General features: G+C 35.1%; 1 protein-coding gene across 5 annotated transcripts in view; it reads left to right on the top strand.

Moving 5' to 3' along the window:
- LOC123866845 (protein qui-1) overlaps positions 1–19189 on the top strand; it is a 153365-nt gene that overhangs the window by 119238 nt on the left and 14938 nt on the right. For 3 of the 5 annotated variants that reach the window (XM_045908554.1, XM_045908556.1, XM_045908559.1), the window contains 14 exons: positions 1320–1491; positions 2076–2194; positions 2669–2929; positions 3768–3938; positions 6916–7110; positions 7604–7802; positions 8791–8928; positions 9860–9946; positions 10574–10718; positions 11035–11107; positions 11268–11372; positions 12916–12991; positions 13697–14170; positions 14212–18958. In XM_045908554.1, the coding sequence (XP_045764510.1) occupies positions 1320–1491; positions 2076–2194; positions 2669–2929; positions 3768–3938; positions 6916–7110; positions 7604–7802; positions 8791–8928; positions 9860–9946; positions 10574–10718; positions 11035–11107; positions 11268–11372; positions 12916–12991; positions 13697–13713 (1758 nt within the window). In that variant the 3' untranslated portion in view covers positions 13714–14170; positions 14212–18958. Of the gene's footprint in view, positions 1–1319; positions 1492–2075; positions 2195–2668; positions 2930–3767; positions 3939–6915; positions 7111–7603; positions 7803–8790; positions 8929–9859; positions 9947–10559; positions 10719–11034; positions 11108–11267; positions 11373–12915; positions 12992–13696; positions 14171–14211; positions 18959–19189 lie in introns of those variants that run through there. The other 2 variants (XM_045908555.1, XM_045908560.1) reach the window with 2 other exon arrangements.

The following is a 19189-nucleotide window of genomic DNA, read 5'->3' as shown; positions in this document are numbered from 1 at the left end:
ACTCCTTTTGATGATCGAAATTGTTAAATTTGTACGATATAGTGATGATAATTAGTTACGTAACTTAAAACTAAAGCTTCGTTTACTTAGTGCTAACCAGTTTTCAAGCGCCATCGCAGCTACTGGAACGTGCAAACAGCTTTACAGGAAGCTTTGCCAGAATGATGATAACTGGACACGACCGAAGCTTGCTACAAAACCAGACCTCAGCCAATTCGTTTAGAAATTCAATTTCGAAAAGTTAGAGTATCTCAGAATCTAAGAACCAGAAATATTTGAGAAAACGTTTGTTATTAATATGCATGAAAGTTTCACAGCTTTGTTCATAATTTGATTCACATACGACCCCTATTAATATTCGCAAAGTTTTGGGTAACTTTGGCAAAGCGGAAGAACTTAGGAGGCTCACGTGTGAATGATGCTTTGGGAAGTTTGAAAAAGCAAGCAACTTGCCGAGTTACATAGGATTATGTGATAAACAACGCTGCAAAGATAAACAAGTTTCATTGTTGTTGGTTTAAGAAAGTTTATTACCTAGTTCGCCTCGAACTAAGACCTTGCGTCTTATGATATTCTTTTTAATTTTATTCGTGGTGTACAATAAAAACATTGACTATATTGTGTGTGTGTGTTTGTGTGTGTGCGTGTGTGTGTGTGTGTGTGTGTGTGTGTGTGTGTGTGTGTGTGCATGTGTGTGTGTGTGTGTGTGCGTGTGCGGGTATGTGTGTGTGTGATTGTGTGGCTGATTGTGAAGTATTTAAGTTTAAGATATTGATATTGGACATGACAATGACAGCTGATTTTTACAAGTTTTATTGCTAGTAGACACTTAATTTTAAGGAAAAATGTACAACTAATTTTAAGCAAATGCTTCACCATTTATCTCAACAAAAATATTGTCTTACCAAAACTTTTCCTCAAAGTGTAACAATAAATAACGAAACAAAAAGGGCCCCAAATAAATCATTATTTCGTCAATGGGCCAAAGCGAACAGTTATGATTAGATCATCCCTAAATGTTTGAGATGAATCGAGCTAAAGGGCACTCTCTACGAATTGAAAGTAAATTATTTCTCACACCCAAGAGTAAGAGCAGAGCTAAAGCAATTTAGTGATCCTCAAAGAGGGTGAAGACTTTCTTACTCTCTAAAGAGAGTCTTTGGGTAGGTATCTATCTTGTATAGATGAAATTTTTTAGGTCAGTATTAAGGTCTAAGGATAATACGGGCAACTTAGATTTCCAAAATAATGTTTCACTACGTAACAAATCGATGTACTTAGATATGTAATATCTGGTGTCATCTCTTTAATTCCAACAGGTAAAATGTTTCTGCGTTGGGCACGACTCGTCCAGGGTATCAGTGGGCTGTGCCGATCAGCGTATCTACATATACAGCCTGCACACTGCCCAGTTACTTCGCACATTGGCCGCGGCGCACGACCTCGCGGCTCTGGCGATTGCTGACAAGGACCACTTTCTTTTGGCTGCTGGTAAGTCATGACGAGTAAACAAATAAAGTTTCAATAGATTATAGTCGCACAACTTTGTTTAAGAGAAAGTTTTATGAGTTGAGAATGTAACATTCGCATAAACTCATAAAAGTTTAAGCTCCTGAAACTATAAAATGTAATCGCTTACAAAAACTTTTCACGCAATTTAAAGTTAAACAAATGTTAAACTCATCTATCCCATACGTCATACAAGTTAAACCTAATTTTAAACTGCACCTAAAGTTTTTAGTCTAAAAACGGGTCAAATTAAGAAGTATCCTTTACTTAGGTAGGTGGGTTAGGTATCCCATAAATGTTACAAAGTCCAAGTACGAAAAAAATGAATCTTTGAAATTTGATTAGGAACTACCATGATGTTAAAGATTAATTTTGCTGATAGCTAACCCGATGAAAAACTCTGTAATTTTGTATCAAAGCGTTACTGCAATATAAATATAAATATATAAAGTATGCCGGCTATATGCATTACTGTATGTAAAAATCCAGTAAAAGAAGTGACAAAATAAAGTCGTTTTTTATGTTACTGCTGCGACAATGTGCAAAAGCTGTGTTTTCTTTCCAAGGTGGCAACAGAGTGACAATATATTCATTCCACACTGAGGATAACCTGACTAACTTCAGGCCTACAAAAATGTTGAAACGAAGACAGACAAAATCTACCACAAACATAACTTTGCTACAAGTAAGTTTACCTACACCAAAAACTCAAAATGCTTCATCATCATCATCCTATAGATATCTACTATTGAAAATAGGGTTTCCCTTTCCGGTCCTCAGTCTTCCTCATCCAGCCACTTCCCACCAGTTTCTTTGAAAAAGTTTACTTGTATTTATTTTGACTTCAATAAAGTTCTAACATATTATCTAATTCACCCGGTACCTACATCGTTAATATTTTGACCCATATATTAATATTTACTTCTAAATTGTACAAATTCCATCAGCGATGAGTGTATGTTATGGGGTAAAAAATTATTAGAACAAAATATGTATTATTTTGTTTCGATATCCTTATTTTCGTAGATTTTTCTCGTCTCTTCTTTATGTTACTCAATACGTCTTCTTTATCTTTACTAACTTTGTATATCTGATTTAGCTTCCATGTCTGAATTACTCTTACTGTATTGCCAACTAATTGATGAATTTCTTTGGATAGGCAGAACAAAGTGAACTGATACCAATAAGCTGTTTAGAAGTATCCAGGGATGGCCAGTTAGCAGCTAGTGGTTGTGCGCGCGGATTGGTTAGAGTCTGGCAACTGTCCACACACCGATTGCAAACCACACTGAACGGACATTTGGGCCACATCACTTGTGTTACATTCAGTCCCAATAACTTATTGGTACTGAGTGGATCTGAAGATAGAACGGTGGTCGTGTGGCAACTCGCTGATAATTCTTCTTCATTGACCTATAAGGTTAGTACTTTCTTTTTAAGATCAGGGTCTAGACTCAAAACTGCAATTGGATAGCATGTGCAATCGCAATGTGTTAAACCGCGCAGCGTAAATTCGCTCCTCAAAGAGTAGAGCTGCCCGAATGAATTGTTTTGTGACGACGGATAGGCACGACGTCACATCGCAGTTTTGAGTTTCAGCACTTAATGCTCTTTTTGCAAGGTACTGTAACAGTCAAAAGCTGTGTAGGTATCGAAACAAAAGCAAATATAATATTGTACTGACCAAGAATGAAGTTTATAGCTATGTGGGACAAGTGTAAATTAAAAATTTATAACACCCCCGACAAGTGAAGGTTACCGTAACTAGAAAAGAGCTGATAACTTTCAAACGGCTGAACAAGCGGCTGAACTTAGGGCTGATTTTCTAGGATTATAGGTATCCAAAGTATCTGAGTTTTCCAAAACATCATTTTCAAATAAATAATTATGTATCTAGGCAACGTCCATCTCGACAGCTTGACATTTGTCAATTGACATAATATTATGAACCTAACGGTTAGTTAACCTTCTTTTCTACAAGAAAACTAGAAAAGAGCTGATAACTTTTAAATGGCGCAACCAATTTTTTTGGATTATAGCTAAGAACACTCTCGATCAAGCCACCTTTCAAACAAAAAAAACTAAATTAAAATCGGTTCATTCGTTTAGGCGCTACGATGCCACAGACAGATACACAGATACACAGATACACAGATACACAGACACACAGATATACAGATACACACGTCAAACTTATAACACCCCTCTTTTTGGGTCGGGGGTTAAAAATGAAACTAAAGACATTTTCCAAAATCTAGGGTCACCAATCAGCACTACAAACTCTGCTGATGATGTCGGATGGTCGCCGCGCCATGTCGGGTGACCGAGCAAGGAACGTTCACGTTTGGCTCGTCGACTCTGGCATCGTACTTCACTCGGCTACGTGCCCTACCGCCAGCATCGACGTTACGCTCAACATGAAGTTTGCGGTTAGTACCATTAATTTATGACTATACATAGCCCAAACTATTAGCAAGCTGAAGTGGCAGTGGACAGGCCATGCCTGTCGTAGAGGCGATGGCCGTTGGAGCCGGAAAGTCCTTGAGTGGAGACCGCGTTTAAGCAAACGTAGTGTGGGACGCCCTCCAGCACGATGGACCGACGATATAAAGCGGCTGGCGGGAAGTGGCTGGATGAGGAAGGCTGAGGACCGGGTGTGGTGGCGTTCTATAGGGAAGGCCTATGTCCAACAGTGGACGTTCACAGGCTGATGATGATGATGATGATGATGACCATTAATTTGTATTCAAGGGTTAGTTGACGAAATGAGTGCTGCTTAAATTTTCATCAATGAACGTTCCTAGGCCTTTCTGCTTTTACGAAATATCATGTCAAGGGTAGTTTCTTATTCTATAAGTATGCCGGCCTGATGCCAGCTAAGTTCAAGACCAGTGCAGCGGAATGATTCGCTAACTTAATGTTCAACACTGAATGGTAGCCATACCGAGCTCATTTGACATATTTTGTTTTTAATCCATTGAAGGTTTTCTACGAAATTTTTTTTTTTATCACTAAGTGAAGCAGCCATGTAGAACCAACCAATATCAAATGAGCAGCTCGGTGGCTATCGTTTAGTGTAGAATACTTACTGAGTAAGCGAATCACCAGGCAGACCTAAATATGCATGGATTACTTTTTATTCTTAAGATGAACATATTGAAAAAGTTGCCGAAGAAAGAAGATCATCTGCATTTGCATAGCATTCTATTTATTTAGAAGTAACAATAACAATAACAAATACATTACTACATAAATACAATAATATTTTGTCTTCGTGACATAATCCTTGGAAGTTATCAATCATGACTATCTCAAACTACATTCTAAACCAACATAAGTCACTAGCCACTGGTTCGCATTCGTATGTGAAGCGTATATGCCAAGTCTACGCTCAACTTCATCAATTTACTCTCAGAGTCGCAGCTGGCAATTAGCTCACTTAAATACCCTCAAATTCAGATTCCAGCTTCAAATAAATCCGCTTCTAGACTCATCGATCAATGGTTTGAAAGCTTCTAATGGTTTTCAAATCTTTACATAAATTATCGCGACTCAAATAACTAATACCAAGTGACGATTTTTAAATCCTGTTCCATCAATCTCATCTGTTAAGGATGGTAATTCTTCCACGCCAGCTTAATATTGGCTGAGTTATATTTTTACTACCACTAAAAAGTGATATACCTAATAAAGAAACTTTTGTATAGTACAATAAATTGAATTTTGTCAGTAACTGCGGTTTTTCTTTTGCATAAGTTCACAAATCCAGTTTGTAGTTCCAAGAGTGTGTGCCGCATGCGCGCGAAAATATTGCTATGTACTAAGTAAGCATCGTTGGTACTCAGACTAATGGGTAAATCATTTGTAAATTATTACTATTTTTTATCAGACAACGCCCTGATATTTGAATTTCAGGGCCCTTGAGTGTAATTATTACTCATAAATACATATTATTACCCATTATTGGGCTCACTTGGTCACGTAACCGGATATTTAATACAGCTACGGGCTACGGCGCAAACCGTTGTTGAGGCTCCCAATCCCCTTCGATCCTTTAAGGGGGGGTGAAATTGTGCGATAGAAAAAGAGGCGTTTTTTAAACTTTAGATCGCAGTGTTATGCTAGCTATAACTCAAAATTTAAAAAACCCCCGACACAAAAACCTCTATAAGAAGACTAGAAAAGAGCTGATAATTCAAACGGCTGAACCGATTTTCTTCAATTATAGCTAAAACACTCTCAGTCAAGCCACCTTTCAAACAAAAATATTAAATTACAATCGGTTCATTCGTTTAGGAGCTACGATGCCACAGTCAGATACACCGATGCACAGATACACAGACACACTCGTCAAACTTATAACACCCCTCTTTTTGGGTCGGAGGTTAAAAATGCACTTCATTGTGTTGTACCTAACAATAGAATCACTATTTCGTAAAACGTCTTTGCGGAGTGAGCCCTGTCGCTGTAAGGCACTACTAAAAATTCTGTGATCATTGTAATTGTTGTGGTTATCCATCAACTCTACACACCCTTTTTTCATATTAAGTAGGCATGTTTCTTAACAGTCATAATTAAATTCACTCAATGTCTCTCACTCGTAGAATTAGATGAACTTTATAAATTCTGTCTGTAAACTTTTGTCTCTCACAATGGAATAATTAAAAAGTGTTCTTTAATTTAGACACAGAACAAAGTAATTTTCGTACAAAGGATTTAATTCTAGCCTTTTTTTTAAAGTAAGTAATTAAAAATCTTCGCCTTGTATTTCTGTACAGTTTCTAGCTGTCCAGTTAGAACATTAATTAGGTATACCTTTCTAATCCATACAAATATTATAAATGCGAGAGTGTGTCTGTTTGTCTGTCTGCTATGTTTTCACGGCCCAACCGCTTTGGTACAGGCTTGGGATACATCCCGGGGAAGGACATAGGCTACTTTTTATCCCGGAAAATCAAAGAGTTCCTACGGGATTAAAAAATCGAAATTCCACGCGGGAGAAGCCGCGGGTATCCCCTAGTCTTAAATATTTGTACTATAAGTACGACAATACAGCAACAACATGTTTTGTTCTTCCTTCTTCTAATGAGAGAGTCCCGTGCTCAGTAGTGGACTGGTGATGGATTGATTTGACGATGATGACTTGTAATGTTAATGTAACTTCCCCAAAAATTCTAGAAATTGTTAGGAATTAAATTTTTAAGTGTTGTTAGCAAATTCTTAAGAAAAAGTTTCTTCAAATAAGTTTGAGTAATTCGCAAAGTTTTTCTTTTAAATATTTTTGTGTCGTCATTCCGGACTTCTTCCTAAAACTTTTCCATTAAATTCAGGCGGTATTAAACATTGTGTTTCATGTATTACTTCTAAAAATCTTACGCCAAATAAAATATGTTTCTATTCTCTTAGGTATTGTCAGATGGAGACAATTCAGTCAGAATCTGGGCGTTAGCTGAAGGAGACAGCGGGGAGGAAAAGCGTTCAGTTTCCCACGCTGAACGAGTGACTTGTTTCGCTTTGACGGCCGACTCGCAGCATGTCGTGACAGGCTCTATGGATATGTCGCTGAAAGTTTGGCAATTGGATGGCGGGAAATTATCACAGGTTAGTAATTTTACTTAGTATTTCGTAAATTTTTCTTTGTTTCACGATGTCCCAAAAATAAAACCCAAGTCGTAAACAAAGTCAACTTATAAGGAAAACAATATTTTTACGGAAAGATCTATAAAAAACAATAAAATCAATGTCCTCTGAAAATAAGAGAAGCGTGAAATCATGGAATTATTCCCACGCATGAAGTTAATAACTTTTTAATAATTTTCTATCTCTTAACTTATCAAAATCAAACCAATTTGCAAACAAAGACCGTTCCGCAGACTAGTTTTCGTTCTCAAGAAAAAAACTTTTATTTACGTGCTGTCATGGGAAGAAAGTGGGAAAACTTTAGATAGATAATAAAATATATTGTGTAACTTTATTGACGGTTTTTTGCTTTGCTCTTTTATGAAATGACAAAGTCGAAGACAGCGTTTTGTAAGATAAAAGTTAACTCTAAGTAGGACCATGATATAATCTGAAGCTTTTCCTTGTCGTATAGGTTCTGGTAGGCCATTCAGACATAGTGACCTGCGTGGCAGTGTCCATAACGAACAAGACGCAAGTGGTGTCCGGATCGTGGGACTACAATCTAATCGTGTGGGACATTAACACTGGATCCGATGTGCATCTGCTATCAGGGCATTTGGGGAAAGTCACCTGTGTTAAAGTTACCGGTGATGGATCTATCGCTGTTTCAGGTAAGTACTAAAAACTTTAATGTATGCAACGGGATTTCCTTTTGATATCTCGAAAATAGGTGTGCTCATGTTATAACATTCCTAAGTTAGTTTTTAGGGTTCCGTACCTCAAAAGGAAAAACGGAACCCTCATAGGATCACTTTGTTGTCTGTCTGTCTGTCTGTCTGTCTGTCAAGAAACCTATAGGGTACTTCCCGTTGACCTAGAATCATGAAATTTGGTAGGTAGGTAGGTCTTATAGCACAAGTACAGTAATAAATCTGAAACTCGTGAATTTGTGGTTACATCATTTAAAAAAAATTAAAATGTGTTTCAATTTTCAAAATAAGATAACTATAGGTACCAAATGGGGTATCTTATGAAAGGGCTTTCTTATGAAAGGAAAGGAATCGTGCAAAATGTTGGAAAAATACTTGAGTACGGAATCCACAGTGCGCGAGTCTGACTCGCACTTGGTCACTTTTTTTTTAACTAAGTATATCTAACACTGGTAGGAGAAAATTTTATGCTTTTATAAGGAACCGGCAGCCTTCTTTGTACAATCTACCGCCTGGACGGAAAATGTGACCCGGGAAATCCTATAGAGCGTGAAATATTTACACTATACATCTATAACGCTCAGCATCTCTATATTATCTAGTATATTACATCATATTTTCAGTTCATGCCGGAAATTAAAGAAATCATTTGCCGTCCTTTAGTCGGCCTTCTATTCGGGATGTCGGGGGTTCGATCCTGGGCATGCAGCTTTGACTTTTCTGAGCTATGTGGGTTTTATACAGTTAAATATCACTTGGTTAGCGGTGAAGAAAACATCAGACAAACATCATACATTCTCCATAATGTTCTCAAAAGTGCGTGAATCAACCATCCGCTCTTAAGCAGCGTGATACACATGCTTGCTCTTTTCATTCTGAGAGGACTCCCGTGCTCAGTAGTGAGCCGCTGATAGGTTGATGATGCTGATGATGATAGTACATTTACTAGGTGCGGAGGATAAGACACTTATAATTTGGGAGACGAAACGAGGCTTGGCGCTGACGTCGTTCGCTCTCCACGTGCCTTTGTTGGGATTCCAAATCACCAGCGACTGTTCGCGAGTTGTCGTACATCTTCTGGACAGAGGTACGTATTTATCAATAGATATAAAAGTAACGTAAGTCATTAAAACTCATAGATTCATTTCCAAACATGGTCTAAACCAGGGTGCTAACAAAAATTTTCAAGTTACTATTTAGTTTTTGGAATGAGTCTACAAAATTTTATATAATTTGATTAATATAAGAATCAAACTTCGTTTGTGGAGCGAGCGCTTGAAGAAGACTTCTCAATATTTTCTGAAAGGAAAAATATCGCCGCAAGCTTTCTACTTCACGGAAAAGTCTCTCAGCGTCTTCGAACGCTTGAGTGAAATTGCTATACTATTACGAATCAATTTTCATACAAATATCCCATTTTTCTATTCCATGTCTTGGAAAACAAAGCTCGACTTTGTTATATTTTAGAAGATTTTTCTTTCTAATGCGACTGGCGCACTCGTAAGAAAATGTTTCACGCAGGAATTCGATAGGAACTAATAGAAAGTACTAACTTTCTCGATACAAAGTCGATTTTGTCAGTTAAGTCAGGATCTCACAATAATGATGCTATGTAGGTCGACAGGTATAATATAAGAATTCGTGAAAAATTAACTGTATTAAAGTTCATTACTTTTTTGTAAATTTTTAATTAGGTTCGTTCCGACTGGTGGTGGATAATTACTCGTATTTAGTTGCGAATTGGTCGAACCAAAAAATGTTCTTTTAAATAAAAAATTAGTTTAAAGAAATAAATATATCAATATTCGTAAACAAGAAAGAAAACATTAAAAAAACATTAGGTTATAACGTAGGTACTTAATTGAAGTAAAGAGACATTAAATTTACGAGCAAAAGTACACAAACAACATTGGTCCCCGAGTACAGAATAGAACCAAACATTTGCGTTACTTATTCACGAATGAGTGAATCAATTATATGATCCATTAATAACCGCTACAGTAACAATGTATCAACAGGTTGCTTGCCGATCATTTGCCTCCATAACACGCCTGCCACCTACGTGAAAATACCTACATACGCCGCGCCCACCAAGGACGTTGATGGTAGGTAACTAAATTGAAAAGCTGGTGAACAAAACGGTATAATTGCACGATATAAAATTTTACAGGAGAAGCAAAAAACTTAATGAAAGTTTCTGAAATTGTATTGTAATTGTGCCGTTTTGATCGAAATCACTAACTTTGGACTCAAGTTCCTGAAACTATTGTAATTGTGCCGTTTTGATCGAAATCACTAACTTTGGACTCAAGTTCCTGAAACGGTATTGTAATTGTGCCGTTTTGATCGAAATCACTAACTTTGGACTCAATTTCAGCACAGTTTTAGGCCGTTTTGCTTAGAAATGAGTTCAAGTTTATATTCTGTATACAGGTACAGTTAAACAATTAATTCAGTAAGACAAGTTTTAGTTTAAAAACATGCTTTTTGGTGTTCGGTATCCATAAATTCGAACTGGTCTACTGTGTGTATTGTGCTCCTCAAGTAGCAATATTTAAATGCCCAAAAGCCTAATGTAACAGTAGTCTGACAAAGTAGATCTTGAAATATTTTATTTAAATTTTTTATTTTTTAATCTAAAAATTTATACTAACGATAAACATTAAATTATTGTTTTGTAGGAGATTTTAAAAATCATTTTAATTCCTATTAATTCAAATTGGTTTATACAGAATTACGGCCGCTTGCGCCGAAGCGGCCAATGAGAAGATTGCTCAAGAAGGAAGTGTCACTGGACACGTACACGTGGCAGAAGAAATACGGACACCTCACTTCGGCAGCCATGATGGCGCAAGTGGACGAACGGTTGAAGAGGCGGTAAGAATTATTCCTGATCTATACAGGAAAGTGTGACTCAAATATACAGAAAAAAAAATCAAACCTTCCCACGTCAGGACTAAAAAGTAGTATAATTATCCGAATTTCAAAATGCTTCTTCAAATCTAAGGGCTTATGTTACGATGCGTGTTTAATTTAAATAGGTACCTACGTATTTTTTAGATTTTGTTCATCAACAATAGTGAAAAATCGGTCACTTCCCCGAATAATAAGAGAACGCATCATGGTTCTATTTAGGACAATTGTGAATTTCAAAATTTATTACGTAATATAATTTGTATTACGTTTTTTTTAGATTTTCTGTATCAGCGTCTATGGAAGAGATATCAAAAATTCAAGAAGCGAAAAATAAAGACTTGGGCTCACAGGTAAGACCTTCCTTTAGAAAGTTATGCAACATTCATCCTTCAATTCTCTCCTGAAATAGGGCGTTCAATTCTACGTAATGATTCATACCTACTCTTTTGATCTACTAGTTTCATCATCATCATTGGCGCTAATAAACTATTGCTGACCCTTAATTTGTAGGTGAGTCTGGGCCCTGAACAAGCAGCAATAGCACAATCTCAACACTTCGACCAGTTGGAAGCGCTATGGAACAAAATATCACCACCTCGTCGTCGTTCCAATAAGGTAACTTTCCCACTAATGTTATTGTCTATGTTATAATGTTCTATCCTTACGTAACAAAGCCCGTAGCTGCTGTTCCTGGTGGCAACTAGTATTCGACGAGAACTGTAAAACGGTAGCGATCACAATAGATCGGCAAAGGTCAACATGATACAGGGTATGAAGAAGATAAACAAAGCCTGTTCTTAGCGTTGAAAATAGGTCTAAATACGTATAAAAAGCTTCATGAGAAAATTGATTCGAATTGTGAGATGGCAACAACCAAATTTTATTATTTTACTAGCTGATGCCCGCGACTTCGTTCGCGTGGATGTAGGTTTTTTTAAAAATCCCGGGAACTCTTAGATTTTCCGGGATAAAAGTAGCCTATGTGCTAATCCAGGGTATAATCTATCTCCATTCTGAATTTCAGCCCAATCCGTCCAGTAGTTTTTGCGTGAAGGAGTAACAAACACACACACACACACACACACACACACACACACACACACACACAATACAAACTTTCGCCTTTATAATATTAGTGTGATACTGCAATAAGTGCACTGAAAGGTCTGGCCTGGAAGTTAGACTTTTCAGGGAATAGGCACCAAAATACCTAATTGTGCTTTTAGGTGTACTCTAGACTTGATTATGTTATTTTTAAGGTTTTCTATTATAATATGTAACAAACAATACCTACTGTTAGACCCATCATTTTATTTTAGTTTAGCTATTCACATCATCTTATTTTAATAACTCCCACGGTAGTATCCCAGATCCCAAATCACACTAATCACACTATCACACTAATATTATAAAGGCGAAAGTTTGTATGTGTGTGTGTGTGTGTGTGTGTGTGTGTGTGTGTGTGTGTGTGTGTGTGTGTGTATGTTTGTTACTCCTTCACGCAAAAACTACTGGATGGATTGGGCTGAAATTTAGAATGGAGATAGATTATACCCTGGATTAGCACATAGGCTACTTTTTATCCCGGAAAATCAAAGAGTTCCCACGGGATTTCAAAAAACCTAAATCCACGCGGGCGAAGTCGCGGGCATCGGCTAGTATTTTAATATTGGCGATTTCAAATAATTTTTCTTCCAATGATATGGATTCCTTTGTTGATAGTTCATTTTCTGTGAAAACTTATTGAATAAGTTTGAACTGAACCAATCTTTGAAGGAATGATTTCCATTCGAATTCAATGATAACTTTTATTATAACTGAAACTCTCCAGAAATAGGTATAATAACTGCGCTGGCAAGCCAATTAAGGACGAAAACTTTTCACTCAAAGATTCATTTTTCAATAAAAATTATTATCGTTCTCTTGAATTTAGTAGAAACAGCATGACAAATGCAATAAAGGAAGTATAACGGTTTACATTATTATAATCATGCAACAAAGTCGATGCCTTTCTAAAGGTTGTGCTAGAACCTAACCTACTATTTACGACATTCAACGATTCTGAAATGCATACACATGTCAGGGGGTTTCTGGAAAAAAACTAGTTACAATTATCTAATAAGTACTTTATTTATTAACATGCATTTTTTTTACACAGTCATTATCAAAACAAAGCTCTCTGATCGAGAGAGTCGATTCATCTGACGAAGATCATACTCCGGTTGAAGAACAAGGTATGTTGTAACTTAAAAACTCTTTTCTTTATTTCCTTTCGTTACTAAGATATAGCTTGAATAACAATAATTATACTTCCCCAATGTTGTTTTAGTTAAAACAAAAATTAAGCCATAGTAATTCGCGTAAGAGGGCTCTCTCCGTCACTGGTTTCCACTCGTTTCATACAATCGTAGTTCCAATTTCATTTGAATATTAAGCAACCTAAGTCCATGAAATTTTGCAGACATATTCTAGTAACTAATATCTATGTCTGTGGTTTTCCAGATTTCTGTTAAAATATTAGGTTTCAAAGTTACGCGGTCTTAAAATTTTCATACAAATCTTGGAGCCCCTGTAATTTTAAAACTACATATTTTTAGAAAAATCTAAAACACCACAGACACAGATATTAGTTTCTAGAATATGTCTGCAAAATTTCATGGACTTTGCTTGCTTAAAATTCAAATGAAATTGGAACTACGATTGTATGAAACGAGTGGAAACGAGTGACGGAGAGAGCCCTGTTAAATAGCACAGAATTTGTATGCCTTATTATTAGAATTTCTGTGTTAGATAGTAGGTATTGTCAAGTGTCAAAAAAGATCAAACGATTTTCAAACTTATCGACAGAATTTACAAAATATCATACATTAGTCATTAACTTCGGCCATAAGCACTCGATATATTTTAATACTTTAACTAAATATGTTATTTCTTTTCAGAACACATGGTGGAGTAATAAATTAAGTAAATCGAATTAGTTTAATGAACTTCTAGATTTTATCTTAACTTGTTTTACTGAGCTGGTCTCAATTTATTTGCCAATTTATTACGCAGACTTTAATTTAAACAATGAATTTGTACATTAATTGGATAACTGTTTAAATTTATTTGTTGTACAGCTCTTTTAATGGATTGAAATATAGCGTATTAATAATTTAATTCTTTCGTTCTCAATACATCATTATGAAATTATTTCATTGTTTGTTGAATCTTGCAAATACCTATTATTATTTGAAAGAAGGTAGAAACAAATTATGTTACCTTTCGTAACGGCATCTTCAATAGTTTATTAAATTATATTTTTTATTGTGAATACGTATCACATTAATGTACGACAAAACGTTTAGATACATGATGAGAAAAACATACAAACAGCACAGCTTATGTAATATACATCATACTTAGTCAAAAAAGTAAATACTATAAATAAGTGTCGCGGTTCAAAACATCAAAGTAAATACTATTTCGTATTTTATTATTTTGATACTATGAAGAATATGAGTAGGTATGACGTCTCAATTTCAGCGTAGTTCCCTTTTCCCAAGTATTTCAGGAACTTGAGCATTCAACTAGTAAAGTTACTAACGTCGAGAATGTTTTTATTCATATCCGAAACCTTGAGTGAGTCAGAAACGGGAAGGAAAACTTAAAAACAACTTTTTTCTGAACATTACTACAATGTCGTCTCTATCTTTATTTCTTATCTAAAAAATCAATAGTACATGATATTATGTCCTAGCATAGTCTGTTTCTATCTTAATATGGTAACATAAGCGTTTGGTAAGGTTATTTAGCGTAGATACCTAAGTAATTTTAGACTTCCAGCCTCTACGCAATGTGATCTTGTAGTACTAGCTTAGTTTTCGGACCAGTTTCATTAACTTGTCTAATATCTATAACTTCGTACTTTGGGCATCATAACACTGACTGTCATTTTACATTTGTGTATCTTTCATCAAAATTAGTTTACCGCCCTGCCTACCGTTAAAAATAGCTTTTTTAATTTATTTATTTACAAAAAATGTTTACAAAGTGACTCAATTACAACTTCGGTGTAATAACAAACTCTTTTGAATTAATGAATGATATATTTATTTTTTGATTTTTTCTATACTTATTATGATTAATTTACACTTCGGGCCACAAAAATATAATCATTTCGTTTATATTTGTGCTCCGAATTTAAGAAGAAGTTCAGAAGATTTTTTTATGCAAATGAACTTGTACAAAATGCTTAAACCCTCAAGTAAATCTGCTATTGGCTAAGTTTTGAAACTGGTCCTTATTCCTATCAACAATAAAATAAGTACATGTTAGTTCTGGTTTTAAGAGTATAACATTATTATTAATAAGAATAAATAGTATAGATTCCAGAACTCTGTATCAATTCTGTCATGTATAAAAAAACTTTTAACAAATTGATAGAACTAAAAAAGAATCGTTTAAAATAAAGCAGCACTACTTTAGTCTGCTGCTTTATTAGTAACTGCAGTGTTTATTTAGTTTGTTAGTTTTTTTATGACATATTCGACGGTTTGTATAATTTTGTGCAACATAATATTTTAATTCAGCATTTATTTCTATACGTAATTGACGTACTTGTTCATGTTATTTTGTATAATAATTAAAAGTCTTATTTTTTTTGACGGTTACGTAAGTAAGTGGCGAATTAAAATTTAATATAATTATTATTATAATCTTTTTATGACATTTTTAACATTACATTGGCTTGCTAATATTTCACTAATTCCTACATAATAACCTGAAATGCATAATATAGCGCTCGACGGCAAATTTCGCGCGCGCGTACTTTCGATGTGATTGTACAAGGAATTTCTTCATAAGCAACAAAATACATCGTAACTCCGACGGCACGCGACTACAATAACGCGGGTCCGTTGCACTTCTAGTTCAATACAACTTCTAGAAGGCGCGTTGGACATTTTTCCGTCGCGCGTTTTATTTGTTTCAGTCCTTAAATTTTATAATAAGCTTAAATAATAAATAATCTCCCCGATCATTGTATCGAACTAGTTTTCCAAACTGTGATCCCTTATAAAGACTTTTTATTAAGTACATTTAAAGTTACCCCTATGAATAATGTTAGCGTATATTCTAGTGAACACCTAGTCTATAGTTATTAATATTTACACAATAGTTACTAAATAGTACAATTTAGTTCGAAGCATTTTAATAATCATTTTATTTATAATGATGTTAATATTTTATATTAGAATGTAATTTTACTTCTTCGTAAAATCAAAAATATTTTGGAAAAACCCAATACCAATAGCGATTTTTGATTAAAAACTATTTTTCGCATAATTTATAAATAATTAATAAACAGTATTTTCAATAGAATCGTCCTAATCGCTACTCCATTTTGTAGCGATCAACCACTATTCGGTCGATTAATCGTGAACAATTTTTTTACAACTAGGTGTACAAGACTGTTTTTTGTTATGCTGATCACAAATCGGCTTGAACTTTGTAATTCATCAATTTTGAAAAAGGCACGCGATTACGGACACACAACTATAAAACATTCTAAAAATGTGTTAAATGTTTTAAAACTTTTTAGATTTTTATCTATAGATAAAATAGTACATTACAATACGTGTGACTTAAGTAGGTACACCTGTTCAAGTCGCGAGTATAGTATATTATTTTATTTTAGCGTGACCTAAACTCGCATTTAACTAACGCTTATCTGTGACTTAAGTAGCTCATTTTTACACCGTGCAATAATACATTTTTGTATGGTGTAAAAATGGACTAGGTACTCATACGTCGAAAAGTTTTAAGTAATGTGGGTTTAGGTCACGCTGTGCTACAAATACTAACCTAATATTTTTGTTGCGAATTTTTCATGTCATATTTTATGACTATTATATTATTCATATTATGTTTTATTTTATAATATTATTATCTTGGTTATAATTGTTGGTTATTTTTTACTTAAGTACAAATAATTCTAATATTTTAATATAATTAGGCTTCATTAAAATTACTTAAATTGGATTTAGATGTTATTAATTAGAAAATGCAATAATATTTCATAGGTAGTTGCACTTATTTGTAGATTATTAAGCTAGTGTCTTTGAAAAATTTGTTTCTATCTGTTCTAACTTTGTTATATATTTCTGAATAAAACCTTAAGACGCGTCCGCATTAATAAGACAAATGCGTTTTTCTTTGTATTCAGCAAAAATAAGTAATTGTTTTACGCACATAAATGTTTTTATCTGCACGCGCTCCGATAGCTGTCGGTTTTTTGACGAAGATCAATCGGCGCATTGTGTCTTATTGGACTTTCTGTTCATTTATTTCATAGGATACAGTATACACCATCAATACACTGTATTAACATTAAAAAATATTATGTTGTAATAATTCATAATTAATTGTTTTAACGCACAATAACACTTTAATGAATTAAAAAGTTACCACGCAGAGCGGTAGTGCCCATATATAGAGCACCTAGTACCAATACTGCATGCCGTATGCGGCATTATTTACGAGGGAAAAGAATAGGTGAGGTGAAAATATTTATGTCGGGTGCAGCGTTCAACAACGACGCACATTTTTATTGGTGTGGACGCGGCATTAGAACTCCCTCGAGGTATCGACAGATAACTTTATCCGATACTGGTGAAACGAAACCTACTACATTAAGTACAAAGTGCAGTTCTTCTGAACTTTGACATTCAAACTCAATTCAGCATATTCAAATAAGTAGACATGAAATATAATATCTATTTTTACTTAATTACAACGGCGAACGACTCTAGGCAAGTTTGGAACGAAAGAAATGTCTTGAAAGAAATTTCTTGTTATCTGCCGATACGTGTTTTACCTATAGCATAATAATATGATTCAAACTTTCCTTTACCCATATTGTATTAAAATCTACTAAGTACTTACCTTTTTTATTAATAACTAAAAATGATAGATAAAATAACATTATTTCATCTTATTTTTTATCTTAATATATTTTACAGTTAACTCTATAGTCTAAGCTAAATATAAAAACCTTAGGCAGAATGTAGTACACATCAGGTTACCGCATGAGTTTATCGCATTGACATTGGTTAACGGAAATCGCATACCTATTGTAGGCCTTAGTATCGAAATTGTAAATCTCAAACTTTGATAAGAGATTCCGAATATCAATGTCGGAATAAAATGGACCTTAACTTGCTCGTTTCAAGGATCTACTAGTAGTAGTTCGTCCACTCATCTGCAATGTCCCAAAATTTTTTGGAAATTAATGATGTAGTAGAAATATCTACTGAATACTTACTAAACTACTATAAGACATGGACAACGTGGATTTTTTCTGACATTATAGGATGAATATTAGAAATATTATAATAGAAGAGAACGTTGTCAAGATATGCAAACTCGTACTAGAGGTAAGTACGTAAGCCTCAAAGCGCGCGTCAAACTAACGCAAGACTTTATGGTGCAATTGCTTACCTAAATTGTTTGTTAGCCCGCTTTCGGGGATCCGAATGCGGAAACCAGAAACGGTTTTTACAACGGCAACATAGAATTCCGTCTAAGGGCGTCGTATAAGGTGGGGCGTAAAACAACAGACGGTAATCGAATTCATAGATTTTAGATGTAGATTATACCTATCAGTATAGTGGCTCATTTGCACACTTCGGTTGATCGATCGTCAAACCATCGTTACGAGTTACGACACACCGCTATACAGTAATGTGTCTGCAGCTTAAAATTTAATGCGGTAACCACATGCGGCTAACTAATGTTTACGCTAAGCCTAAGAGCGGTTTCAGATTAGCGTTTTTTTGCCAAGCGATACAAGCGAGACGTTTCTTTATCGTAATCCATATTGCTATTGCCTGACCCACTGGTTCGAACGAACACGCCAGAACGAGCATGTGCACGCGCGTTCTGTTTATTGAAACGTGAAACGTAGCGCGCATCTAAGCGTAAGTGAGCGTCGTACGCGCAAAAACGCTAGTCTGAAACCGGGCTAAACTTGTCTCAAGCATAAGGTCACGTTTACACGAAGTACGCAATAAATTGTATCGTAATGTTAGTCACTCACCTTGTTAACTATTTGTATAGAGTTTTATATATTCGTGGTTTCCTATTCCTCACTTGATGTGGAGTGAGTTTTATTTTGGACCTGTCGTGATGTTATATCTGAAATATATTCTCTGTGTTTCTTATCATGTGGTTTTATTTACGCTACTTTGATCCTGTACCATCATTATCTTCAACCCATCGCCAGCTCACGGGTCTCCTCTCAGAATGGGAAGTGTCCACCACTTCACGCACCTTTGAAAACATTATGGAGATCGTTCAGGCATACAAGTTTCCTCGCGATGTTTTCCTTCAGCGTTAAAAAGTGATAGCTACTTAATTGAGCAAATTAATAAATGATTGATTAAATGACTAAT

This window comes from Maniola jurtina, chromosome 7, assembly GCF_905333055.1.
Source record: "Maniola jurtina chromosome 7, ilManJurt1.1, whole genome shotgun sequence".
Taxonomy (NCBI): Eukaryota; Metazoa; Arthropoda; class Insecta; order Lepidoptera; family Nymphalidae; genus Maniola; species Maniola jurtina.
Note: the sequence above shows the minus strand (reverse complement) of the source record. Positions and strands in the feature narration are given on the sequence as shown.